The 27,188-nt window shown below is 51.3% G+C and overlaps 1 protein-coding gene across 5 annotated transcripts in view; it reads right to left on the bottom strand.

The window, feature by feature from the left end:
• Positions 1 to 912: 912 nt before the first annotated feature.
• The window catches only part of rasal2 (RAS protein activator like 2), a 43,430-nt gene continuing 17,154 nt past the window's right edge, over positions 913 to 27,188 (bottom strand). For 2 of the 5 annotated variants that reach the window (XM_028428400.1, XM_028428397.1), the window contains exons 2-18: positions 25,376 to 25,503; positions 25,157 to 25,280; positions 15,310 to 15,416; positions 14,133 to 14,245; positions 8,046 to 8,199; positions 7,876 to 7,974; positions 7,187 to 7,741; positions 6,959 to 7,103; positions 6,178 to 6,322; positions 5,835 to 6,074; positions 5,551 to 5,752; positions 4,576 to 4,775; positions 3,530 to 4,499; positions 3,316 to 3,453; positions 3,026 to 3,228; positions 2,866 to 2,953; positions 913 to 1,587 (exon numbers count right to left, since the gene is read on the bottom strand). In XM_028428400.1, the coding sequence (XP_028284201.1) occupies positions 1,420 to 1,587; positions 2,866 to 2,953; positions 3,026 to 3,228; positions 3,316 to 3,453; positions 3,530 to 4,499; positions 4,576 to 4,775; positions 5,551 to 5,752; positions 5,835 to 6,074; positions 6,178 to 6,322; positions 6,959 to 7,103; positions 7,187 to 7,741; positions 7,876 to 7,974; positions 8,046 to 8,199; positions 14,133 to 14,245; positions 15,310 to 15,416; positions 25,157 to 25,280; positions 25,376 to 25,503 (3,779 nt within the window). In that variant the 3' untranslated portion in view covers positions 913 to 1,419. Of the gene's footprint in view, positions 1,588 to 2,865; positions 2,954 to 3,025; positions 3,229 to 3,315; positions 3,454 to 3,529; positions 4,500 to 4,575; positions 4,776 to 5,550; positions 5,753 to 5,834; positions 6,075 to 6,177; positions 6,323 to 6,958; positions 7,104 to 7,186; positions 7,742 to 7,875; positions 7,975 to 8,045; positions 8,200 to 14,132; positions 14,246 to 15,309; positions 15,417 to 16,922; positions 16,948 to 22,146; positions 22,250 to 25,156; positions 25,281 to 25,375; positions 25,504 to 27,188 lie in introns of those variants that run through there. The other 3 variants (XM_028428401.1, XM_028428399.1, XM_028428402.1) reach the window with 3 other exon arrangements.

The raw sequence follows: 27,188 nt of genomic DNA, 5'->3' as shown, positions 1-27,188 counted from the left end.
ATTTTCTATTTATATTAATAATGTGTGTTTTAATCTGTCAAATGCCACTTATCACTTTTATGCTGATGACACAGTCATTTACTGCTGCTCTGCTTCACAAGCCTTTGAGTTTTTACAGTCTGCTTTTAACACTGTTTATCACTGTGCTTGAGGTTTGTGACTGGCTGTACCCGCCTCACCCATCACTATGAAGCCAAAGCTGAGTGGCCCTCCCTGAGCACAAGGAGGTACACCCACTGGATGGCGCTGGTCTATAAAACCCTCCTTGGTTTGGCTCCACCTTATCTGTGTGCTCTTCTCCAGCGAACTACCAGCCACTACGCCCTACGCTCCAGGGGCATTTACCACCTGCAGGTCCCTCATGTGTGGACTGAGCTAGGAAAGCGGGCCTTTAGCTTCTCTGCCCCTTCAGCCTGGAACACCCTCCAGACTGGTTTAAAAATCTCTGAGCTTATCTCATTTAAAACTTTTAATTCTGTATTACACATTAGGCAAAAAGCATCCATTCATCAGTGCCTGTGTTTTTAAGATGTCTTTCTACTGCTGCTCTTATTTTTACTGCTCGATAACTGTCTTCATCTTGTTCACCAACTTTAAAATGTTGTTCTAATGTTCTCGACGCGTGCTGCGGACCTCTTGGCCAGGTCACCCTTGTAAATGAGATCTAGATCTCAATGGGTTTTTACCTGGTTAAATAAAGGTTAAACAAAATAAAAACTAAAGTCGGCCTACTGCGCATGTCTGAATTCAATGACGCTCCGAACATGACCTTAACTACGCTAATCACAAACAGGTGTTACCATGACAACGTTTCTCTCCGACAGTCAGACCCTCGTGCCTCAGTGTTTACGTCCGGTATTTATTAGATATTGAAGGATGCTCCGTTTCCATGGAGACGACAGGACTCAGGCAGACTTTTAGACAGCCTTTATTCTCCAAACAGCAGACAGGAGACCGGGTGGGTCTGTTCAGTAGATCAGCGACAGGACGAGAACGCGAGGAATAAATAAAAACAACTCGTCAGGTAAAAACCAAACAGACTGCACTCTACAAAATAAAGTCCAACGAAAGCTTCAAATTAAAAGCATAAAAAAGTTAGAAAAGGTTTTTGGTTTGTGTCCTCCTCCCTGTGACGCTGCGCGCACGCGCACACACACACACACACACACACACACACACACACACACACACACACACACACACACACACGCACACACACACACACACACACACACACACACACTCTCTCTCACACACACACACACACACACTCTCTCTCTCTCTCTCTCTCTCTGTACACTGCACAGGACAGACTTCAGTATGTACACTCCTGCTCATAGATCCTCCATCTTTAAATCTCTTTGATCGTCCACAGTGTCACAGCAGCATAAGCCCCGCCCCCACGCCCGGACGGGCCAATCAGCAGCTGCTGTTCTTGAACTCTCCGTTCTCAGTGATGGACAGCTTGGTGGGGTTGGTGGGCGACAGGCCGTTGCGGAGGTTCACCGCGCTGTAGCGCTCCTTCACCTGCGTCAGCGCCGCCATCAGCCGCGAGTTCGCCACGTCCAGGGACCCGATCCGCTTCTCCTGATTGGACAGAAACAGAAAGGGGGCGGGGCCGGAAGTCAGACCGACAGGCAGTGGAAATGATTGTGACGTCAGAATGTCGGGTTAAAACCACGAAGCCATCCCTCAGAATCCCCTAAAGTTATGGCTGCTCAACATATGAACATACTGATGTTTAAATATTTATTATATTTAAATCTACAGGACTCAATTTACTTTATTGAACTTTCATGTAACAAAAATATTTAAAAATTCATTTTTAAAGGAGTAAAAACTTTATTAAACTAAAATAACTGATAAATCAGTAAGTTGGTGGATTATTTATTATTAATAAACCGAAGTGTTTAATTGGCTATTTGAGAGTTTTACTAAGAACATATTACATATTAAATGAATCCATAGATGAGCAGTTTCAGGCTTTCTGCTGTGAGAAACAAGAGAAACGTCGGCTGGAATATAACTGTTAATACGGGTCATGACGGAAAACCTTTAGATTCAGACTCTACCTGACTTCAATTAATTAGGACTTAAGGTGGAAATCCTTTAGCTTTAACGAGGTCAATGAACAGCAACAACTTAATACAGAATCAATCTGGATCACAGATAATCCATCAAAAGGACTTGTGGTGGTTTTGACCCGACAGCAGTGAGAAGTGCAGAATGTCCACAAGGGGGCAGCAGCCAAAACTATAAACAGCAGCCCAGGAAGCTCAAACCAGCCAAAGGAACTGAAAAGGTGGAGCTGCCGTCCCGCCCTGCGGACGCTTTATTTTGAAAGAGTGAGCTGGAAGCTCTGGTGGTTTAGAGAGGGGGGGTGTGAGGGGGCAGCCAAACAAAAACAAAACTCAGAGCACAACACGCCGTCACACCCGCTGCAAGAGCCTGCAGCTAACACAGATGTGCTAATGCTAACGCTTCCTGTTTCCTCTGTGAGGGCGTTGTAGCATCACTGACCCTCCAGTGATTGATCCAACACGCCTTTAAAGACAGCGCCTTTGTGTGTCCACAGAGAGCGCAGCGGGCTGCTCTGCTCGCTGATTGGCTGGTTGGTCAGGTGTGAGGCGTGTTGTCACTCAGTGGCGTTTTTTTTTTCCTTCCAAAATAACAAATGAAGAGCGTGTTGGAGGAGGGGGCGGGGCTACAGTTACTTGCCTGATGTGTTTATTTGACATCCGTTACTGACCTGGAATCAGTGGAGACACGAGCAGATCAAACTAACGCTGCATTCACTGGCCGTCAGATTCTCTGCCTCACACACACTGTGACACTCGTGGATTCCTGACCTGTGTGCGTGTGTACCTGAGCATCGATGATCTTCTGCTTGGCCTCAATCACCGCCTGCATCTCTGCGTGGTCCCGCTTCAGCTCCTCCTCCACCGCCATCAGTCTGACACACACAGACAGACGTCAGCCACGTGTTGCGTTGCTTCTTGTTTCTGTCCATTCGTTGTTGCCTTACCTGCAGATGATGCTCTTCATCTGGCCGTCCTTCTCCTCCTGCTGCCGCCTCAGTCGCTCCTCGCTGTCCTCCAGGCGGTTTTTGTACTCAAGCAGCAGCTTCTGCATCTGCTGCTCCTGAGCCAGCAGCCGCCGCTCGTACTCCTCCAGACGGCGCCCGGACACCCGCAGACGCTCCTTCAGCCGGGAGATCTCCAGCTCGTACTGCGGGGACAGGAAGCAGACACACGTGAAGAGAAATCCTCCGAGCGTCGGAGGTGATGTCACTGATGACATCACAGCCTCAGGTACCTTCTCGGTGTTCCTGCCCTCCTCGCGGCTCCGCTCCCCGGCCTCCTCCTCTTTCTCCTCGTACTGGCCGTTGTTGAGGACCCAGGCCGCCGTCCTCTCCACCGGAGACATCGCCACCGCCTCCACTGGGGACACCACCTGCAAACAAACCAGTGACATCATCAGTATGATGCTGCAGTGGAGTCAGACTGACCCCACTCTCTCTCTGCAGTACCTGAGGCGACTGCTTGGCGGCACTCCTTTGGGGTGGAGCTGCATTCTCCACTGAGCAGGGGGACTGCTGGCGGCTGACGTGGGCAGCGGTGGGCGTCGGCTCAGTGTTGGCGCTGCTGCTGCTGCGCAGCGAGGCGCTGTGTGGAAGGGAGCGTGGTGTTCTGGCCCCACCCCCTCCCCTGCTCTGCTGCTCCACCTTCACGATATGGGCGGTGCCCGCTGTGGTGCTCTGACGGGGGATGGCGACAGCCGTGGCAGTGACGGGCGGCAGGTCAGGCAGCGGGTGGCGGCGCGGTGTCGAACACTCCTCACTCTGCGTGCTCCGCCGGCTGCCCAATTCATCCAGGCTGCTGTTGGACGCCACGCGGCCTTTGGCCCCCACCTGGCTGCCAAAGTCGTCGGAGTTGCTGTGGCTGTTGTGGGAGCTCTCGGTGCTCAGGTTCTCTGAGCTGGAGTCCTGCCGCAGCGAGTGGGCGGAGCGCGTGGACAGGCTGTGGGCGGGGTTGCTCAGGTGGTAGACGGGGTTCTGGAAGGACAGCGGCTGCAGGCTGCGCTGCTGGCTGAGGGACGGGTGGAGCGGCCGCCTCACCTGCGGAGCGCTTTGCGGCTGGCTGTCTCGGGGCGGGGCTTTGGCCTGGTGCGGTGTCGGCTGGGGCGTCAGAGGGTTGGAGTGTGGGTAGGTGACGGGGGGCGGGCCGTGTCCAATGGAGGCCTGTGAGCCCACCCTGCTGAGGCGGGGCGGGGCCTCGTGATGCGGCAAGGGCCCTGCGGGGCCGTGCAGGCTCTGCGCCTCCTGCAGGTCGACCAGAGAGATGCTGCGCCCGTTGGGCAGCAGGCTGTCCCGCTCCTCATGGTCGGAGAAGCTGGTGCGGTTGGAGGGATGCTGCTGAGCCAGCAGGGGGCACTGAGGCCGGACGTAACCCTCCATCAGCTCACTGCCTGGAGACTGAAGACTGCGAACCTCGCTGCGACTGTGAACACACACACATCATGTAGACACAGCATCATGTAACTCACGCCACAGTACAAAGTCAGGTGATTGGTTACCTGTCAGCAGGGTCTTCAAAGATTCGCTGTAACCCTGACGACAGGCTGCCACTGATGTTATGGGCGGAGCTATGGTCCTGGAAACGCCGCAGCTGCTGCTGGATGGGTGTTGGAGCGGCTAGACAGCGAGAGATGTCTCCCAGAATCCTCGGCAGCGGACCCAGCTTCGCTATGGTGGCCTGCAGGAAGGAATTTTCACCCTGGATTTGTAGAGTGTGTGTGTGTGTGTGTGTAGATGGGTTGAATGGAAGCACCAGGATGCGGTGGTGGTGGTGGGAAAGCAGAACCAACATGGTGGCGACAGACAGGAAGTGAACAGAAGGAGGGGGGAGAGGAGGGAAAAATCATGAGGGACTTAATGAAAACAAAAAACAAACAGAACGTCATGCTACAGAACCGCAGAACCACGTCACAGCAGAACCATGCGGGGGGCGGGGGGGCAGCAGGCAGGCGGGTGAGGTGGGGGGGCGGTCCAGGCCATGCTGTGATATGCAGTGTTAATGTGGTTAAATGAACTGAAGGGCCCTGGTGTTCACACACCGATCAATAATCACACACTGATCATAATCACACCGATCAATAATCACACACCGATCAATACTCACACACACCGATCAATAATCACACACCGATCAATACTCACACACACTGATCAATAATCACACACACTGATCAATAATCACACACCGATCAATACTCACACACTGATCAATAATCACACACCGATCAATACTCACACACTGATCATAATCACACACCGATCAATACTCACACACTGATCATAATCACACTGATCATAATCACACACCGATCAATACTCACACACCGATCAATACTCACACACTGATCATAATCACACACCGATCAATAATCACACACCGATCAATAATCACACACCGATCAATAATCACACACCGATCAATAATCACACACCGATCAATAATCACACACACCCATCAATAATCACACACGCACCTTGTCGAGCTGTGAGACCACCTCCCACAGCAGAGCATGCAGCACAGACAGTTCGCGGCCGAGGTCGATGTATCCCTCGAAGCCCGGCGTGTTGGACAGCGTCTCTGAGTTGGAGATCTCTGACAGGAAACGCATCATCCCTGCCCACTCGTGCTCCAGGAAGTCGTTCATGAAGGCCATGTACTCCTCTTTGTTTCCAAACCTGTAGACACACACACACGTTTCTGTCTGCGTTCTGAGACAAACATGAGCAACATGGCAGCCGGCGACCTGCAGCCACTTACTTGGTGAAGTTGGCGAGGTTCTGGATGACCTTGGCGATAAGCGTGAGCGTCCGGGACGTCCGGTCGTCGGGGTATTCCTGCATCAGGTTGAAGAGCGACGGCGACATGATGGCGGGGCACAGGAAGCGCAGGAAGAGCGAGGCGCTGATCAGGCGCTTGCTGATGTCGTGCTGGTGGCCGCGAGCGACACACTGCTGCTTCCAGGACGCAAACACCTCCTTCAGCTCCCGCGGAAACACACTGCAGACAGGAAGGAGGGGCGCAGTGAGCGCGCTGGCCGACATGAAGTGTGTGCAACATGCGGCAGCGTTCACGTGTCGCGGCGTGGACGCTGCCATCGTACCAGTAGGAGTTGATGATCTTGCAGAAAGCCAGCTCGCAGCACATCTTCAGGTTACTCTGGTGTTCAGCCAGGTCGCTGCCGGAGCATCGGCTGGAGTCCACCTCACAGTTCTCATCAGACTCATACAGAGCCTTGATGAACTCCCCTGGACGGACGGACACACACACACACACCACATATTGTCATTAGACACTTTCAGTCACATGACCAACATGTCTGACTGATTAATGGTCGATGCAGCAAACCGACAGGAATCAATGCAATCAATGACTGCTGTCAGAATAAAGCAGCTTAATGAGGTTCCTGTTCTGCAGCTTTCTATTTTCAGACTGAAGCTATAAATAAATGAGCAGGGCTGAAAATGTTTGTTCTCAGCTGATGTTTCTTTGTGATGACGGCGGCGCTCAGTGGGACTCTGACAGTCCTCCTTCTGTCACTGAACTATTTTCAGCTTTTTCTTCTTCAGAACATTTTTAACAGCGCCGCATCCGTCACATCGTCTGCTCTAATATTAGAAAAATAACAGCAGCGGCGCGTTGGAGTGGGAGCAACAGCAGATATGAAACGGTCGGCCTGACGCCTGTCAGCGGCTCGGACCAAACATGAGCCGCTCCGAGGCCACAAAACCAGGAGGAGGCTTGAGTTACTGTCAAACGACAGATTTAAGACATACAACAATATTTAAAAAGAAGAGTCATCTGACATTACACTGGAGTGTGTGTGTGTGTGTGTGTGTGTGTGTGTGTGTGTGTGTGTGTGTGTGTGTGTGTGAGAGACTCACCGAGTGCGTCGTGCAGGTACTTCTGTCCCACCAGCTTCAGATACTCCTCGATGGCCTTGGTGGCCAGCGTGTTCTCCCTGAAGATCAGCACATCGTGGTCGGCGCATCGATCCACCTCTGACATCACCAGGTCTGTCAGGAAGTCCTGAGGAAGAGGAGGAAGAGGAAGGTGAACACTGAACTTAGGAGAACCAGGCTGTCTGCAGGCTGAGGAGGATGACCTCTGACCTTGGCCCTGCCGGTGCTCTGCAGGATGTGGACCAGGGCGCAGGCCATCTCCTCCTTGTTCTTGACGCTGATGACGGGCTCCAGCACCGAGCACAGCATGGTGTAGTTGTTGGTGACGAACTCCGCAAACTCCTTGTACTGCTCCATGGGCAGGATGGAGATGGTCTGGAAGCGGGACTTGATGCGGATAGAGGGCCCGCCTCCTTTGGCCTTGCTGGTGGTGGGCGTGCTGACCGGGTACCACTTCTCCACAAACTGCCGGCCCGTCACTCCCGACACCGGGATGTTGACCAGGCCCACGTAGTTGTTCTTGTCCTTCTTCTTCTTCTTGTCCATGTCGCGGTAGATGTGCACGGTGATGCTGTGCACGGGGGGCAGGCTGGAGAAGTCGAAGTACTCGCCCCAGAACAGGCTGTCGTGGCGGGTCTTGCTGGTGGTTCTGGCGTACAGGACGTCGTCCAGACACAGCTCACAGAAATACTTCTTCTTGGGCGGCAGGTCTTTGGCTTCGATGATCCACAGTCGCAGCAGGTTCTCCGCTCGCCGGCAGTTGTCCTGGAAACACAAAGAGTGGATTCAGCGGACTGATGGGACCCATGACGGCGGAACAGCAGGTGGAAACAAACATGGACGCACGCCAGCCGGAAGCTGGAAGTAACAGCAGGTGGAGGTCTTCCTGTGGGTCTCACCTTGTTGGGCTGAATGGTCCTCCTCAGGTTCTCCATCCACTTGTCTCTCTCTGAGGCAGAGGTGCAGCTGAAACACTTGCTGCCGCCCGAGTACGTCACCTGTCAGGTGGGACAGGAGGTTACAGGGAGGAACAGGTAAAGACACAGAGGTGAGATCAGAGTGTGGGTACCTCAAAGCAGAACTCCTGTCCCAGGATGCTGCTGTGCAGAGGCTTGATGAACACGTCTTCCTCCATGCTCAGGTCCAGAGCCTCCACTGCGCTGCCCGGACTCAGCAAAGACTCATGGGAGCTCGACTCCTTCAGCTTAGGAAGCCCACGAGATCTGTAAGACAGGAGGGAGAGCGGATGAAAGGTCGGCTACAGCTGCGGCTGTCGGTCTCCACCTCCTGTGTTCAGAGGTACGAGCCTGTCGGGGGGGCGTCGCTCAGCCCCGCTTTCTGACGCCATGACAACGCCACAAGATCGCCAACCTTCCTCCGAGTGTCTGAGCTCGTCAAGAAGGAAGTAGGAGAGCAGTAATACCTACGAAAAACAACCACAGAGCCAGGTTCCCCAGAGCATCCCTCCTCCCGCTCCTCGCCTCCCCCCTGCTCCACCTGTCCTCCCGCCTCAGCCCTCCGCCAGAAGAGCAGGAGCTCCGCTCACCCAGACCGCCACCGAGCACGCCGCCGCCTTTATCAAGGCTCCCCCCTGCAGTCCGGCAGGAGGTAAACAAAGTCCTGGGACGGCCAATCGCATCGGCCCTGCGGGAGCGTTTCCATAGTTACATCCTCTGCCGGGAGCACCGGCGCCAGGCAGCAGAGTGACGCAGCGAGCAGCGCGGCAGGTGTTTAACTACAGACCCGTCTCAGGAGACAGATGGAGGCGGTCAGTGGACAGCTGCGGCTTAATCAGCAGCAGAAGAAGAAACGGGCTCAAAAACAAACTCCTGTAAAGTCTGGGAGTCTGAAACACACCAAACAACAATGATGACATGACTCTGCAGATCAGACGTCTGAGTCACCGCTGAAGGCCCGACTCAGCAGAACAGCAACACAAACGTCTTCAACTCTGCTGAGACTCAGCGTGACACGTTCATCCCAGCCACTGACACTGGAAGATTAGTTTCAGCTGTGTGTGTGCGTGTGTGTAAAACAACCATGATGTTACAGCATCAGTGTTCATATCAATCCACTAATCCAGGTTTACGTAATTCATCGCACACAGCAGGAGGATTACACACACAGACACACACAGGCTGCTGTTCATCATCATAAGCCCCGCCCCCACATGTTTTAACAGTGACTAAATTCAGATCCAGAGGTGATTCTGGGAATGAGGCTGACTTAATCCTGTCCCCTTCCTGTCACATGATCAGTCAGTGTGTTCTCATTGGTCAGCTCCATCATGTCTGGTGTGTTTTGAGGTTTTTTCCGACATGTTAAATACAGGTTTGATTCATGTTTTTTCATCACAGGTTTGGTTTGATGCATTCAGGGACAGTCGTACAGTACACACTCAGTGTCTGCCAGTGGAGCATGTATCGCTTAAATGCTGAAAAATATGCATTTCAAAAAGCCTGTTTGGGGTTTAAAGGGTTAATGTGTTGTGTCGACCTGTTAACAGGCGTGTCTCAGATTGTGAAACCTGTGCCCTGCTCATCAGGATGTTTGTGGCTCCAGACGCTGCTGACCTCACACCACGGAGGCGCTAAAACTACAGATACACACTCTTCTCCTCCTAGTGGTCATATGAGGCATGACAAAACTGTCAGACTGCCAACAGGACACCAGCTACACAACTGTACCATCACCATCACAGTGAAGACACTGTCTTCTGTGGAAGACTGAGGCACACACACACAGACACACAGACACACACAGACACACACACACACACACACAGACACACACAGACACACACACACAGACACACACAGACACACACACAGACACACACACAGACACAGACACACACAGACACACACACACACAGACACACACACAGACACAGACACACACACACACACACACACAGACACACACACAGACACACACACACACACACACACACACAGACACACAGACACACACAGACACAGACACACAGACACACACACACAGACACACAGACACACACACAGACACAGACACAGACACACACACACACACACACACAGACACACACACAGACACACACACACACACAGACACACACACAGACACAGACACAGACACACACAGACACAGACACACACACACACACACAGACACACAGACACACACAGACACACACACACAGACACACACACACACAGAGACACACACACACACAGTCAGTTTGAGGAAGGGCTGGTCTCCTGCATTAGGACAGAAACTTGATCCACTCCACTCAGAGGAAGAGAAGGAGAAGGCACTTACAATGCTGAGCTCTGACCACACACACAGACACACAAACAGACAGTCGTGAGGATTATTTTTAGTAGAATATTGTGATAGAAGGTTTCTTACGATCAGACATTAGCAGCAGTGTGTGTGTGTGTGTGTGTGTGTGTGTGTGTGTGTGTGTGTGTGTGTGTGTGTGTGTGTGTGTCACTGTGCGGGTCGGACAGATGAGGAGATGAACAATCTAAAGTCTTCTAGAGCAGCGGTCCCCAACCTTTTTTGCACCACGGACCGGTATCATGTAAAACAATACTTTCACGGACCGGCACAGAAAAAAAACAAAAACAAAAAAAAACAAAGTGCATAAACAGACTCTTACTCTTATGCTTAATTAGTGGGAGCCTTTGAGCTTTCTCAGCAATGAGGCGGTCCTATCTGGGGATAATGGGAGACATGACACCCGAAGTGTGTTTCTTATGTCCAGTCCACTCCGTAATTTTGTTTTGGCCGTCATTAATTGCTTCAGTCGTTCTTGTTCATGTTTTCTTCCATGGCTCGTCTTTTAATGCAGGGTGCTCGGTCTCGCAGTTTTGAAGGCTTCGTTGCCTCATTTGCGAGTCTGTCGCCACACATCACTCAGAGCGGACTTGGTGTGTGAGAATCACCTGTTGCAATAAATCCGTATTTTAAATAGGACTCCTGATATAGTCTTTTAAATGCGGGTTTCTTTTTCTTTGAAGGGGTAGGCTCCTCTTCTTCTGTCTCCTCGTTAGGCCTTTTCCCCTTTCCGAAGAAGCTCTCCAAAGACGTTTGTTTTTTATTCATTTTTGCTTGTGGGCTTAATTTTGGGGTTCCGTATCCCGTGACCGAGACAAGCGTCTGGGCAGGTGCTTAAAGGCACAGGCGGATGAATCTGATCGATTTATAAATGAAACGGCTTTCAGACTCAGATAATGAATAATATATGTTTTGCTCAGTCTTTCTGTGCGGCCCGGTACCAAATGACCCACGGACCGGTACCGGTCCCCGGCCCGGTGGTTGGGGACCACTGTTCTAGAGCCTCCAGCAGCTTCTGGAAGTCATGACTCATTCTGATGTTTTCACACTGAACATGGAAACATGACAGTTTGACATCTGATCAATGGTTTATTTAGATTTATTAATCAGTGATCAATTACTCATGACTGACAGCTGAAGGACACTGAAACTCTCCGACAGTGTCGTCATGACGCCGTCTACACCTCACTGATCCCTGATGTTAAAACCCAGTCCTGCATCTGCAGCATAGACGTATGCACACACAGACACACAGAGACACACAGACACACAGAGACACACAGACACACAGACACACACAGACACACACAGACACACAGACACACACAGACACACACACAGACACACAGACACACACAGACACACACACAGACACACACAGAGTCCTACCTGAATCTGAGAGTTTTGGAGAGCTGAGCTGTTCGAGCTCTCCGCAGGAGAGAAGATGATCCGTCCATCAGGAGTTAGAGCTCCGAGTGGACTGACTGTGTGTGTGTGTGTGAAGCATTATCCTGTCCAGCTGGCAGACATTCTGTCAACTATAAAGCTCTACACACTCAACTCGCTCCGCATCAATACCCCCCCCCCCCCCACACAGAGGCCATGCCGAGGTTCCAACCAGGAGACAAACAGTGTGTTTGTATGTGTACATTCACATGTAGGTGACATCAGAGCAGCCCGACATCCTCTGCCCCTCACACCACAGGCTGGCAGCAGTCGGTCCACACACAGGTTACACTTTAACAAACGTCATTTCTGTCGTTTCACCTTTAATTCATTTCTGGACCTGAATGACTTGTTGGACATATGATCCATAACATTAAAGATCTGACATCTGACAAAACCCTCCAGACATGGAGTTCACTCTCAACTATGCTCAGTACAAACTGAAAGTCCTGTCCCCCTCAGCAGGACGCCATGATGGATGTGAGCAGCAGTCACATGACCAACACTCAGAGTCTCTGTCTGACCTGCAGCTTCCTGCAGGCAGAACAGAGGAAACCTTATCTAACCCACAAGAGAAGGAGCCGCCTTCCAGAAAAACCTCCTCCAGGCAGTGCTGGGAAGGAGGAGTTAGGAGGAGCAGCCTGAGGAGCAAATCCACCAACATGAGGAGGAACACGTCCTCCATTCTGAAGACCAGCCTCTGTACAGGCTGAAAGGACACAGAACAGGACACTGTCCTCAACATGAGAGGACTGTCACTGCTGCACAACTCAACAACACAAACACACTGTGCAGCCTGCATCACTGCAGGACGACAGGAAACACACAGACACACACAGAGACACAGAGACACACACAGACACACACAGACACACACAGAGACACACACCAGGGCTCTAGAGTGCAACCATTTTGGTCGCAAATGCGACCTAATTTCTCAAAGGTGCAACCAAAAAATATCAGAGGTCGCACCGGTACGACCAGCTGTTAGAGGGAGATACATTCTCCGCAACTCTTAAAAGTCTCCCCGTGGTCCAACAACAGACACACATCAGGCTCATATCGTGGTCTAAACCAATCAGCAAACAGCAAATTAGCAAAACCCGCATAGTAGCAACAAATCCTGCTCCTCCTCTGCATGTTCACCTGAACTGCGGTTTCTGCAGCGCGCACACAGACAGACAGGTATTAAAGACGTTTCGCTGCAGAAACCGCAGTTCAGGTGAACATGCAGAGGAGGAGCAGGATTTGTTGCTACTATGCGGGTTTTGCTAATTTGCTGTTGACCTGAATGAGTGACGATAACGAGCCGGCAAAGTTCGGGGAGGGGGCGTGACGTGCTCGTAGCATCATAACAGACTGAACAGCAGGTCTGACGGACAGTATCATCTGACCTGTGAGGTTCATCCATGAAGGCTGAGTCACTCTGACTGACAGCAGTCAGCTGGTTTAAGCAGTTATAGAACATGGTGACATGATGAACGCCCATTTAAACAGTATTGATATTATCCTGCTATAGTGGACCATTGTCTGCCAGGATGATGTCTGCATACAGCTGAAACTGTGACAGAATGAAAAGTCCATCAGCTGGAGCTCAGCTTTAGAAAGAGAGGAGACAGAGAGGAAGAGAGGAAGAGAGGTGAGGAAGATGAGAGCAGAGATACTGTAGCTGCATTAGAAACGTGTTGAAGAAAACAGAATATATATCTCAATCACAACTATTAAATAAATAAAGGTGTATATGATTTTAATCATTTTTAATTCACATTGGCAGATAGATAAGTGAGGAGTGACAGCCAGAAAATACAGAGAGAAAGCAAACAGGGAACTGAAGAGTTCTGTAACTTTGAATCTTCATCATGGATTTCTGACATGCAGACTTGTTGGCTGGTTTGTCCATAATTTGAATGAGTACTATCGGTACTTTATCGGTATTTAAAATACTTTTTATTTAACTGTGTTCATTATACAAGGTCCAAATTCATTTTAAGTTGTTATGTGATTATTAAGCTTATTTATATGTACAAAATGTACTGATGCGTACAAAAATATACAGATTAAGTGTGATGCGGTGCACCTAATTTTTGTGCTGGTGCACCTAAGAAAAAAAGTTAGGCGCACCAGTGCAACCAGTGCAAAAAGTTAGTCTAGAGCCCTGCACACAGACACACAGAGACACACACAGACACACACAGACACACAGAGACACACACAGTCATCGTCTATCATCAGCCAACAGAGAGGACTGTTGTGTCTTTATGCGGACAATCTGAGCATAAAGTCACTTTGACTAGAACCAACTGATGAAAGCAGAATAGAGAACACATACTGCTGACCGCCCCGTCTGAGGTGGACATGTTTGACACGCTTCAGGAGGAGAGGAAGTTACCTGTCGGCATCAGGGGGGCGGAGCGAGGGCAGTCTGAAGCTGGTGGCTCGGTCCAGCTTGGTCTGGCTCTTCGTCCTCTTGATGGAGCCTTTGAGACGTTTACTGAAAAACCCCTGAAAGATCAAAGGACAGAACGTCAGAGGGTGAGACGGTTTGAAGCTGAGCTTCAGACTGAAAGGTTACAGGTGCATTCAAGGACATTTCAGAGGGTCAAAGCTAAATATTGAGTGTTTCTCTAAAGGAACAGAAGCACCGCATGGAGCATGTTGGACCTGGACCTGGGAGAAAAACTGTGGTTAAAAGCTGATGTGGTTTGGACGTTCATCTTCTCCTGACACGTGAGTCAAACTCCACGCCTTCATGGGTCAGTCTGCCTCCTGACATCACAGCGCCTCCTTCAGGACGAGCACTGAAGAGCGCCATGATGAGTCATCCCTCTGAGCTCCATCATCACCTCCGATGGGTCACATGACTCAGCCGATCAAACTGATCAAACCATCCCACTATCAGATCCTCGCTCTCAGTTCCTGAAATATTAATACCCTCAAATGCATCTCTGTCCTCTGAAAGTGGCCTCAGCACAAACCCCCTCTGCACGTGTCCCTCACACAGACAGAGTCCAGGCTCCTGAGCATGAGCCGGCTGAGTACAGCTCAGCTGAGCAGCAGTGAGGAGCAGCAGTGATCCTCCAGTCATCTGTTAATCAGGTTTGGAACATTATCTGCTGCTGAGACCTCCACAGATCATCAATACACATGGAGTGAGGCTCTGACTGAGACCCATGGACAGAAGGCGGATCCTTTCCTAGCAGGATGGTGCGGGTGGAGGAGCTTTGGACCGTCAACTGCAGCTGTTGATGTAAACGGCTGCTGTCGCCTAGCGACCATGACAGCTGTTTAACCACACTCAGCACCACGGAGAAGAGAAGCAGACTCTATGATGGGGTGGAGAGGTCAACATCCGTCCCTCCACCAAGCTACAAACCAAATAGCTGGAACGGCAGAAAAATCCAAGATGGCGGTTGGTGGGCTGCTAGAAGGAGCAGGAGGCGAGCTGTCCCACAGTCACCAACACACAGAATGTGGCTCCGAGTCTCTGAGTGCAGACCGTAAGTTATAGCTCCTCCTCCCGGATGATGTCACTCAGGCGTGTCTGTGGATCAGATGGCGTCACTCACCGGCACTTTGAAGGGAGATGAGTTGGGATTGTCGACGGCGATGCTCTTCTCTGAACCCCCCAGGCCTGAAATGCTCCTCCTCCGTGGAGATCGCTCCGAAGACACTTCTGTAAGAGACAGACAGAGAACGTTAGATCCAAGCCTGAGCCGCCTCTGAGCTTCACAACTGCACGATGGAGGATGGGGGAGGACGTTCACATGGTGGAGGACGTCTGCACAGAGGACAGGTGGACTGATTCTGCTTCTGTAAAAAACCATCAGCTTATTTTCACGCACACGTCTTCTATGAAAGACCTTTGACCCTAAGCTTCAGGCCAGCCTGTAGTTAGCCAGGTGTGGCTGCTTGATGCACCGTGTGGTGCCTGAAAGCTCTCCTCCTCACACAGTCCCCGAGGACAACGTCCCGCTACAGTTGTCCTTTAATGGGATGTCCTTTAAAATACAAAAGATGAAAACATCTTTGCGTTCATCTTCTTAGGTTAGCCCTGATGCTAACAGGTCTTACAGAAGAACTGAAAAAACAGCGAGCTCAGACACAGCGTCGGTGTGTTCTCAGGTCACCTGAGGTCACCCCAGTTGTTTTTTGGTAAAACTGTCAATCATCATAATAATAATGTAAATGCAGCCACAAGCACCTCAGCCAAACATCCCTACAGTCATTGTTTCTCAGGGAGTACGGCCTCCCAACAGCTTCAACCAAACCAACTACCTACACCTGTTTAAAGCTGTTCCTGTCACATGATCAGTCCGTGTGCTCTGATTGGTCAGCTCCGTCCTGTCTGCAGGCAGAGTGTGTGTGCAGAGTCACTCAGGTGTTCAGACAGAGATCAGCTGCAGGAAGCTGCAGGTCAGACAGAGACTGAGTGTTGGTCATGTGACTGCTGCTCAGTGACTCCATCATGGCGTCCTGCTGAGGAGGACAGGACTTTTAGGTTTTACTGGATTTTTATTCTAACTGTTTGATAAACCATGGATCTGGTTACATTTTCAAACAAGATCCCTTCAAGGACCATGGGAGAGTTCGGTTGTCGGGCCTCAGAGGGTGAATAATAATATCTATATACAGGACATTTTAACCATGCTGTTTGGTTTTCTCAGTGTGGTGTGAAGACAAACATCAACACAATATGACCAAAGAGCCGAGTCATGAATGAACTGTGCTCATGTTGAAGTGTACCAGCACAACACACACACACACACACAGAGGCAACAGCTTGAGACCAACATCCACAGAGCGAGGGGCAGCGATGGAAACACCAGGAAACGCTCTGCCCTCTGCAACAGGAGCACATCCAGCCCCGTGACGAGGCTCATTGAACGCAGCATGCAGCAGCAGTCAGCGTTTATCAGCTTCACAGAGTGCTGGATCGAGTTCCAGCTGCAGGGGGATGCAGGAGGATGCAGGCAGCGCCGCAAAGAAGCCGGAGCCAAACTTTCATGCACCCGCCCCCCCATGATGGAAAAGAGCAGCGATGGTGGCCCTGGACAGACGCCGTCACCGCTGCTCTGTTCTGCCGCCGGGACAGAGTTGAGGTGACATGCGGCAGGAAGCCAGGTATGACAGGCTGGTCACATGACACGGACGGAAACATACAGAGAGGGAGAGACGGTACCTCTATCGCAGCTGTTCCCCATCATCTGAGGAGAGGACACACACACACACAGAGTCAGACGGGATTGGCCGGAGCAGCCGCCACCTGTCAGCCAATGAGGTTAAGCCGCAAACGTCCGTCTTCGTCCCGTGAACATCCTCCACTTTGGCGTCCCCCCGTCCTGCCTCTCCCTCCTCAGCACCGCATCCTCCTCCTTCACGGCTCCTTCTCGCCCATCTCTGCCTCTCTCTCTCTTCCTCTCTCTCCACTCAGCAGTAACTCTATCCTCCCTCCCCCCCCCCTCTCTCTCTCTCTCTGAGTGCCGACGTTTTACCGCATTTATTCAATCAATCCCTCTGACTGCACTGTTCTGCTGTCTCTCTCTCGTGTCTTCCTCCTTTCCTGTCTCTGCAGGCGCTCCTCTCTCTCTCCTCTCTCTCTCTCTGCAGCAGCTCAGTTGTAGCCTCTCTCTCTCTCTCTCTCCCTCCCTCTCTCTCTCTCTGTCTTTGCTCCAAAGCTGCATTTATCACGGCGCTCCGAGGATAATTACTAAATAAGTTTCCCCTCAGCCGACTGATGTGGGACACAACTCTGGGGGCTCCAGCTATTAACTCTGTGTGTGTGTGTCTGTGTGTGTGTGTGTGTGTGTCTTGTTCTTCTCATCATTTGCTATTTAACTGAACACAAACCAGCCTCACAGCAGAGCTCTGAACACACGGTGTGTTCAGTGACATCAGTGTGTGTTCCTCTGAGCGACGGCTGCTCTGGATAAAGTTTGATGGAACACCCGTCTGTCCAGGAATGATCAATAAGAGGAGGATCAAACCACTGTTCTTTGTTTTATATGCTGAAGCCAAGAGCCCGACCACTTCACTGAGCAGTGAGTCAGGACCTGATCCGGACTAACCCTTCAGACCACCTGACGGCATCTGACCGAAGGAGAGACAGAGAGAGAGAGAGAGAGCGAGCATGTCAACGCTGCAGCGAACACAGGAGGAGTGCAGCAGCTGGGCGTGAGGGTTAGTGCAGAACAGTATTTTAGTTGCTGCACATTGCAGCAGGCTTTACTTGAGGTTAGTGATGAGAGACAAGGTTTTGATGGTAGAGCTCGTGAGGCGTGTTAAACCCAGGCCTGATGATGTGTCTGCTGTTAAACCATCCTCTGTCCGCTGTAAACACACAGTATTTTATACAGTAAATTTACATTTCGGCTGGAGACAAAAAGCTACACCTGCTGTCTCACAGACAGACAGAGGTCTCACATACATGCGCTTATCAGACGGAACCGAACCGACCGGTCCGCTCAGGTTTTCACCTCCCTCCTCTAACTCCTGTTGCTGCTAACAAGGTATTGATTAGAGGAGGCTCAGCTCAATCAATTGTTTCTTTGGATTCACCAGAGTCTGATGGACACACTGTGACCTTCACAGCCCGGGTCAGAGTCAGACCGGAGACACTCCAGCCTGAAGCAGAGGTGAGATGTGGGCTTCTCTGATACTGACAGAGAACAGCTGGATTCAATAGTGCAGTGAACAGAGGTCATTCAGGGGCAGTCTGTCCTCTCACACTGACCCCTCAGTAACGTGTCATCCTTATACTAACACCTCGACTCGTGCCGTATCTCTGCTCCACCTTTAAAGTCTCTCCTCACCCACCGCTGGGACTGTGAGTTTGTAGGTATTGAGCTCAGAGAGACTCGTGGGAACACGCTGCTAAAAATACGACAGACAGACGCAGAGAGGATGTTATCAGGTGACAGACGAGCCGAGGGCTCTTCATCCTTCATTGTGAAAATGAAGAGGAAGCAGGGAGCTATCAGCCTCTCTGAGCTCCAGCTGCTGGCTCAACATCTGTCAGCTCACATCTGGATGATCAGTTCCATGTCTCAATCTGGGCGGCGAGCCTGTTCATGTCATTTCCTCATCAGGAAATGATGGATGTGAGCTGATGACCTCTGACAGCTAGCATGTAGCAGCTAGCATGTAGCAGCTAGCATGTGTGTAGAGGGTTGTTGTGTCTCTGTGAGGACAATATGAGCATAAAGTCACAGAAACTGAACTGCCAGCACTCTGATTGGTCCAAACCAAACGTGCCTCAACATGACAGGTCAAGAAATGAACATGTAGCAACATGCTAACGCCACAGACCGTGCGCTGCTCTGATAGAAAACGATGGAGCAGTGACTGTGTGACAAGTAAGAGCTTCTGTTTTCTTTTCAGCCGACAGTGCAGAGAGGAGAGTCTGCAGTGAGACTCTGTGCTGGACCACATCCAGGACCAGGTCTCTGGTTCAGAGTGAAACACCTCACTGCTTTATGAGTCTGAACACACGGATGGAAACGTGATTACTCTCAGCTGCTAGTGGGAGGCAGGAGATGAGCCTCAGCGCAGACCTGGCCGGTCTGCTCCTTCCTGACCTTTGACCCTGAATGCAGGCGGCGCTCTAACACAACCCAGTCAGTGAGCAGGGAGCATGAATGGGAGGGTGTGATGTCATCAGTAAGCAGCGGGAGGAATGCTGGGAATGTTCAGGGACGGCCGCCAGTGAACTCTGCTTCATTCAGGAGCTGCCACACCTGACACACAGGAAACACCGACACCACCTCGAAGACGGCTTTGTGTCTGCGGGGCGGGGCTCACGCTGACCGGCTCACGGGAGAATCATTCAGACTAACGTCCTCTGGCAGAGGACGGGGGATCCATCAACGGCTACTTTGATGGCTGATTAATCATCTCAGAGAGTTTTCAAAGGAAGGCCTTTGGATGGTGCTCCAGATCAGAGGAGGAGGACGTAGATTTACCAAACCATCCACAGACAGTTCACTGCTAACGAACACTAACATGATGAGTACTGTCCTGGACTGTGTGCCCAAATTCTGGCAAAGAATAAACAGTAGCATGTGGCAGCATTTCAAATGTGATGGAGTCACCATGGTGACGCGGCTCCCACCCGATTTATCCCAGGCATGAGCTGTGATGAGGCTGTGCAGCCGGAAACAGGAAGTGATCTGTCTTATTTTGATGACATCACACGCCTCCAAAGGGACACGACCCCCTGGATGCATCTTATGAGATCAGTGATTCTGAGCATGCTCAGTAGGCTGCCAGACAGCAAGCTCAGAAGTGTGTGGGCAGGTGTGTTGTGTGGAAATGTGTCTGAGCTGGTCCTGTGATCCTGTCGGGACTCAGACGGACGGACCTGTTTCTACACGGCCCCTGCAGTTCCATTAAGAAGACAAAGACAAACAGCGTCCTGTTGTCCGCTCCCAGCACACACAGATCAGCTTTCACAACAAATATTCAGAGAATTTCTTTTCACATAATGAAACCAGTTCTGTTTGCTGAGGCCCGTTCAGCCGCCTCTCACTCCACATTCCTCTGAATTCAGTTAACGCATCCCCACGGCCGACAGAGCAGCCGTCCACTCACACCGACAGAGCAGCCGTCCACTCACACCGACAGAGCAGCCGTCCACTCACACCGACAGAGCAGCCGTCCACTCACACCGACAGAGCAGCCGTCCACTCACAGCTGGCTCCACATACATTTAATGTTTTCACAGAATCTCGTGTGAAGCCTTTACTTTGAGAAGATCTTCACACCTGTTGCATTCAAGGACAAAACATTAGGTGTTAAATGGAGGAGAGTGAAGTCAGGTGCAGACAGACAGCAGAAAGGAGGTGAGACCCTGACGGATCCGATCCAGGGTCAGCCTGTCATCCAGCAGCTGAACGAATGAGCTCAAAGGGTCGAGACAAGGACGCTGTTCTCATTAAGTGTGTTACACACACCGAGAGAGAAATCACATTTACAGCCTCAATTAGAGAGAGCGAGCCGCCCGAGGAGGCGAGTGATCTCTGCAGTGACGTTGGAAGCTGCTTCGGGTTTAATGTGAGACCACACGGGCCAAAGGTAAAATAAGACACAGCAGCAGAGAACACAGAGGTGTGGGCCCTTAAAGAGCCTCCTCAGACACGTCTTCAGTAAATTTGGGACACAATGGTCTAATTATAGCTGCACTGTGGACAGCTGGAGCGCCGTGATTTAGGCTAACTGTCGCAGCATCCGTTATAATGCAGAGCAGCCGAGTGCACGGAGCCGGAAGAAATGTGATTCACAGGCGGCGAGTGGACGCCGCACGCAACATCCCGGCGACAGGAAGCAGGCGAACAGAGCAGAGAAGGGGGGGGGGGGGGGGGTCCGCATGATGTTTGTAAAACTGATCCTCAGGGAGGGAGGGGGCGGGGCTACGACTGGCAGCAGGTGGATGGATCCTGACTCACTGTCATAAATCTGACCTCAGTCAGTGCAGCATGTTGTACTGGGGCTGAGCTCCATCATTCTGATTGGCTGTTCAACAGAGCACAAGAAGAAGAAGAAGCTACGAATTCTGATACGGAGAGAACGCCACTGTCTGACCCTCCTGTCCCACAGGGGGCGCTCTGGAATCATGAGTTCAAACAATTCTGATCACTTTCATCATGTTTACAAACAGATACAGTTTTTTTCTAATCCATAAACATCCCGTTCTGTAACTATCAGTGACATCACCACGAGCCGCCCAGCATCCTCTGTTCTGATTGGACACATCAGCCAGCAGCAGCAGAGCCCCTATAGAGACCTGTATGTGAGGACTCATGGAGGGAGGAGCTCCTGTCCCCAGCAGTCCTAATCTGATCTGACCAATCAGCAGCCAGCATTTTATGGGTTAAACCAGCTTCAGCTCAGAAAGACCAGAGGACATCAGTGTGTGTACATTCAGCTCTGATACAGGATCAATACTGGACCTGACTGACCTCTGATGACATCACTGATCACTGCTGCTCAGTCAGAGCGCCCCCTGTGGGGCAGCAGGGTCAGATTCATCAGGGACACGTTGGATGCTGAAGTCTTGGTGTGTCTCCTGTGGATCGTTGTTGGAGACGTGTTTGGTCTCAGAGTGAAACCTGCGGATGCTGAGGCCGCTTCAAGTAAAGTCACACATCAGGTACTCTCTGACCCGGCTGACTGGTCGATCGCTGATCGATCACTGATCGATCGCTGATCGGTCTGAAGGAGACAAACTCGGTGTTTGTCGCGCTGAAGCTGCAGGTTTCTGCGGAGACTTCTCACAACTTCAGCGCGGCTCGCAGTCAGCGCAGCCGCGCACCATGAGCGGAGCGGCGGGCAGCACGCGGACCTGCCGCCGGTGTCTGCGCACCGGGAGCCGGCTCGGTTCTGACGGATTATAAAGGAAAGAAACTCACCCAGAAAGTCCATGAGAGCCGCTCTCAGTCATGTCCTCTGCGAGACCACACTCATTCAGTCTGAGCGGGTTCACGCTGTCACACACCGCGCGCGCACACACACTTCCGCCTGGGCCTTCACAATAAAAGCCCCGCTTTTCTTTTCGCTCGAATGTTTTATTCCTTTCATAGTTTTTAGTCAGAGCATGTTGACTCATTCATCTATGGCCCATTTTGTGTCCATCTGCCCAGGAAACTGATATTTTAGAGAGTAAACTAAGGTCCATGAGTCTGACCGAGCCCGAGGTGTGTGTGAACACAGGAAGTAACAGATTGAGCTACGTCACATGTTATCAGAAGAAGTAAACAATACACAAACATCAAGATGAGAGCGGTGCCTCAGGCACCACGTTCACTGTGAAGCGACTGACTGCTGTGGGCAGACTTTTATTCTGAAGGTGCAGCTGCAGGGCAGGATGTGTGGCTGACAGGTGGAGCAGGCAGGAATGCAGCAGGTCCACAGATGAAGTCAGAGCTTCAGACTGAAACCCCGAGGACTAAAACCGTTTCTGCAGACTTTCTGTGAACTCTTTGCCTGTATGTGGATTAACATCCTGAATGAACACACCGTCCACGGTGCAGAGCTGTGACACAGGGTCAGCTGTGCTCTGTGTGGATGAAGGCGTGATGGCCTCCAGCTGGATTCACACGCAGATCACTTTCCTGTAATCGCTGACCTTATCTTCTGACATCACGACCCCGAGGTTCAGGAAGTGCGGCCGCTCCCATCACATGGAGCGGAGGACACGGGGAGGACGGAGAGCTGTAGGCGTCTCAGAGCTGAGACAGTTAACGAGCACTCTGTCAACACTGTAATTAGACCGTACAGTGGACTAGAATTATATCTGAGCTGCCGTCAGGGCTGCGGCTCAGCCTGCAGGGAAAACTGAACTAAACACCGTTTGAGTCTCATTTATTAGACGAGTCCTCCATGCGTCATTCAAACACGCAGCCTGATCAACCCCAGCACAGACCCAGTTTGAACTGGTTGTTCAGGCCTGTCTGTGTGGCCACAATGGGCACATTAACATATAAATAACCTCCTCCCCCTGGGCTGGTGGGTGGTGGGTGAGGAGGGGTGAGGGGGGATTAAGGGGGTCAGTGGCTGAATGAGCAGCATGGCCGAGGAAGGAGTGTCCCCCCAGCCCTCCAACAACAGATCAACAAACTCATCACAAGTCTGTCATTTTCTAACGGACCCGTCCGGGCCCAGGTCGGGTCTAGTCCTGTGAAACCAGGCCCAGTTACCCTGCAGCGGTGGGTGGGAATCCCCTCGGCTCAGGCGTCCCACAGGGGGCAGCGGGGTCAGCGCAGCTCCTGCAGCCGGACAGACACTGGACGCTTTGTCCTCACACATTCCCCAGCTCCCACACAGACCTGCAAAATTACAGGCTGCCCCCGAACGCCTCATTATGACAGCAGAGAAAAACATCCACCTGCCACTGAGCTGTGATCTGCTGCCTGGCAGGACGGCTGCTACACCCACAAAAAGCTCCACCTGCTGAGGACAGCGCTCACAGGAGCTCCAGGACAGTAGGAAAACTGTCCTGACAACTCCAAACACCCTGAAAGGTGTGTCACACACACACAGACACACACACACAGTCACACACACACACAGACACACACAGACAGACACACACACAGACACACACAGACACACACACAGACACACACACACACAGACACACACACAGACACACACAGTCACACACAGACACACACAGACAGACAGACACACACACAGACACACACAGTCACACACAGACACACACAGACACACACAGTCACACACACACAGACAGACACACACAGACACACACACACAGTCACACACACACACAGACACACACACACACACACAGACACACACAGTCACACACACAGACACACACACACACAGACACACACACAGACATACAGACATACAGACACACACAGTCACACACAGACACACACAGTCACACACACACAGACAGACACACACAGACACACACACACACAGACACACACAGTCACACACACAGACACACACACACACACACAGACACACACACACACACACACACAGACACACACACACAGACACACACACACACACACACACACAGACACACACACACACACACACACAGACAGACACACACAGACACACACAGTCACACACAGTCACACACACACACAGACAGACACACACACACACACACACACAGACACACACAGTCACACACACAGACACACACACACACACACAGACACACACAGTCACACACAGTCACACACACACACAGACAGACACACACACACACACACACACACACAGACACACACACACACACACACACACAGACACACACACACACACACACACACACACACACACACACACACACAGACACACACAGACACACACACAGACACACACACACACACACAGACACACACACACAGACATACAGACACACACACAGACATACAGACATACAGACACACACACACAGACACACACACACACAGACACACACACAGACAGACACACACAGACACACACACACACAGACACACACACAGACACACACACACGACACACACACACACACACACACACACACACACACAGACACCACACAGACACACACAGACACACACAGACACACACAGACATACAGACACACACACAGACACACACACACACACAGACACACACACAGACACACAGACACACAGACACACACACACAGACACACACACAGACATACAGACACACACACAGACATACAGACACACACACACACAGACACACACAGACACACACACACACACAGACACAGACACACACACACAGTCTCGGCTGCATTACACAACAACCTGTTACTCTTGCTCTAATCATCACATCCTCACAAAGTGAAACAACCTGCAGCACCAACAACTGTTCGTTGTCACGGCAACCACGGTTCAGTCTGCTCCTTACCCAGCACAGCGGCGCCCTCTGCCTGGAACTCTGGGAACTGTCCCTCTGAGGGGACGCTGACGGTCCTGCGGAGGCTCCGCCCCTTCGATGAGTTTGTGGGGCTCTCTTGAGTGTCGCCAACCACCTGATGGGGATGAAAAAGGGGGGAGGGGGTTAGTGTGTGTCACAGGGTCACCGTGGGTCAAACGATCATGACCAATCGGAGCGGCCGGTACCGACCTCATCGTCCTTGTTGAGCAGGATGAGCTGACTGTCGGTCAGGATGCAGAACTTCCTCTCCCAGGCGCCGCTGTCGGTGTATGGACTCTGACCGCAGGAGAAGCGGTGAGCTGGAGGCCCTTTAACATCTGAGAACACACACACACAGTTTAAAGAACTGGAGGAGGATCACACTGCCACAGCTCCCGTGTACCAACAGGGTCTGATCATTCCAGCTCCTCAGAGACTCAGAAAGTGTCACTTGCTCTCTACAGATGTCCCTGGTTCTGTGTTGAATATATATATATATATATATATATATATATATATATATATATATTTTTAGTTGAGTGTCTGTATTTTGCTGCTGCAATAGTGAAATTCCCCAGCTTGGGATAAATAAAGTATTTCCTATTCTATCCTAATAATCCACACTGAGGGAGTCCTCCTCAGCCTGCAGAGCTCAGGCTGCACCTGCAGAGGGTGCTGTGGGTCCAACCTTCAGCAGCCGCTCAGGAGGAAGGGGGGCGATTAAAAATGGAAGTGATGTGTAATCTCAGCTGACACCGAGCAGAGGTCAGAGGTCACGTCACTGTGTGTTAGAGCCCTGACTGAACTCAGCAGCTGATTCTGTTTGTTTATTCTGTCACGAAAAACATAAACAATCAATAAACTATATGTATCAGCTGCTGCTGCATGAATCAGTTCATCCAGTTTATGACATAAAACAGCCATCAACATGTAGAGCGAGTGTGTGTGTGTGTGTGTGTGTGTGTGTGTGTGTGCATCACTGTTGAGTGTTGAACAAACGTCTGTGTGTGTCTGGTAAACAGACGGTGCTTTCACTGTGCATGATTGTGCTGGGATCATTCAGCGTTTGTCTGGCTGTGTAAACACTCCACACAGACACACACACACACACACACAGTGTGATTATGGCGGATGTTTGGTTGTAAATTCATTGACTGCAGGTTGCTTGTCTGTGGCAGCAGTAGCTGTGCATGTGGGTTAGGGAACCTGTGAGCAGCTCTTATCAACTTCCATGTTTCAAACAGTGCACTTCATGATGATAAATCATGTCACGTGGAAATAACCAGAAGAAATCTGCTCTGATGACTGATGGTGATTGTGTGATTCATGGTAAGAAGGTGGATCGATTCAACCTTTCTTGGAGTCCTTACATACACTACAAGTGTGGCTGTGAATAAACACAATCCTGCAGGCCTCACTTCTGGCACACAGCGCAGAGGAAGTGCTGAGGTATAAATAGCCTCCCATACTGCAGAAGTCAGAATGAAATAGGTGCTTATGGGAACTGTGCAGAGTGAAAGTTCCTGTCCTGACCTACAGACTGTCCGCTCCCTCAGAGCAGGAGAACAAAGTGAGGGAGGACGCAGTGTTTGTGAGAAGCAGCTGAGGGTCCACATTTCCAGCAGACTATTTCTGGCTACGCACTAAATCATCCACGTCAAAGCTCCGGCCCAGAACCCCCTGAGACAAGTGAGGGGAGTCCCACCTGCTCAGAGGAGCCGAGGAATAACTGGAGTTTTGTTCTGATCGGTGTCAGAGCAGCACTCCAGCTCAGCTAATTAGAAACTCACAGGCCTGCTGCTGCTGATGGGCGAACAAAAGCAGGAACCAGAGACAGGGCTGCAGGCCGGCGGGCCGAGAGGCGAGCGGTGGGCCGAGAGGCGAGCGGCGGGCCGCCAGCCTGCCCGAGCATCACGCGAACCTCCACACAGGACTTAACCTGCTGAAAACCCACAAGCATGCGACTGAGTGAGGCCTCAGAGTCAGCTTCAGTCACTTCAACACGTAACACCCATAAAGCAGC

Source organism: Parambassis ranga, chromosome 17 (genome assembly GCF_900634625.1).
Source record: "Parambassis ranga chromosome 17, fParRan2.1, whole genome shotgun sequence".
NCBI classification, from domain to species: Eukaryota; Metazoa; Chordata; class Actinopteri; family Ambassidae; genus Parambassis; species Parambassis ranga.
The sequence above is the reverse complement of the archived record's forward strand: the minus strand, read 5'-3'. Positions and strand labels throughout refer to the sequence as shown.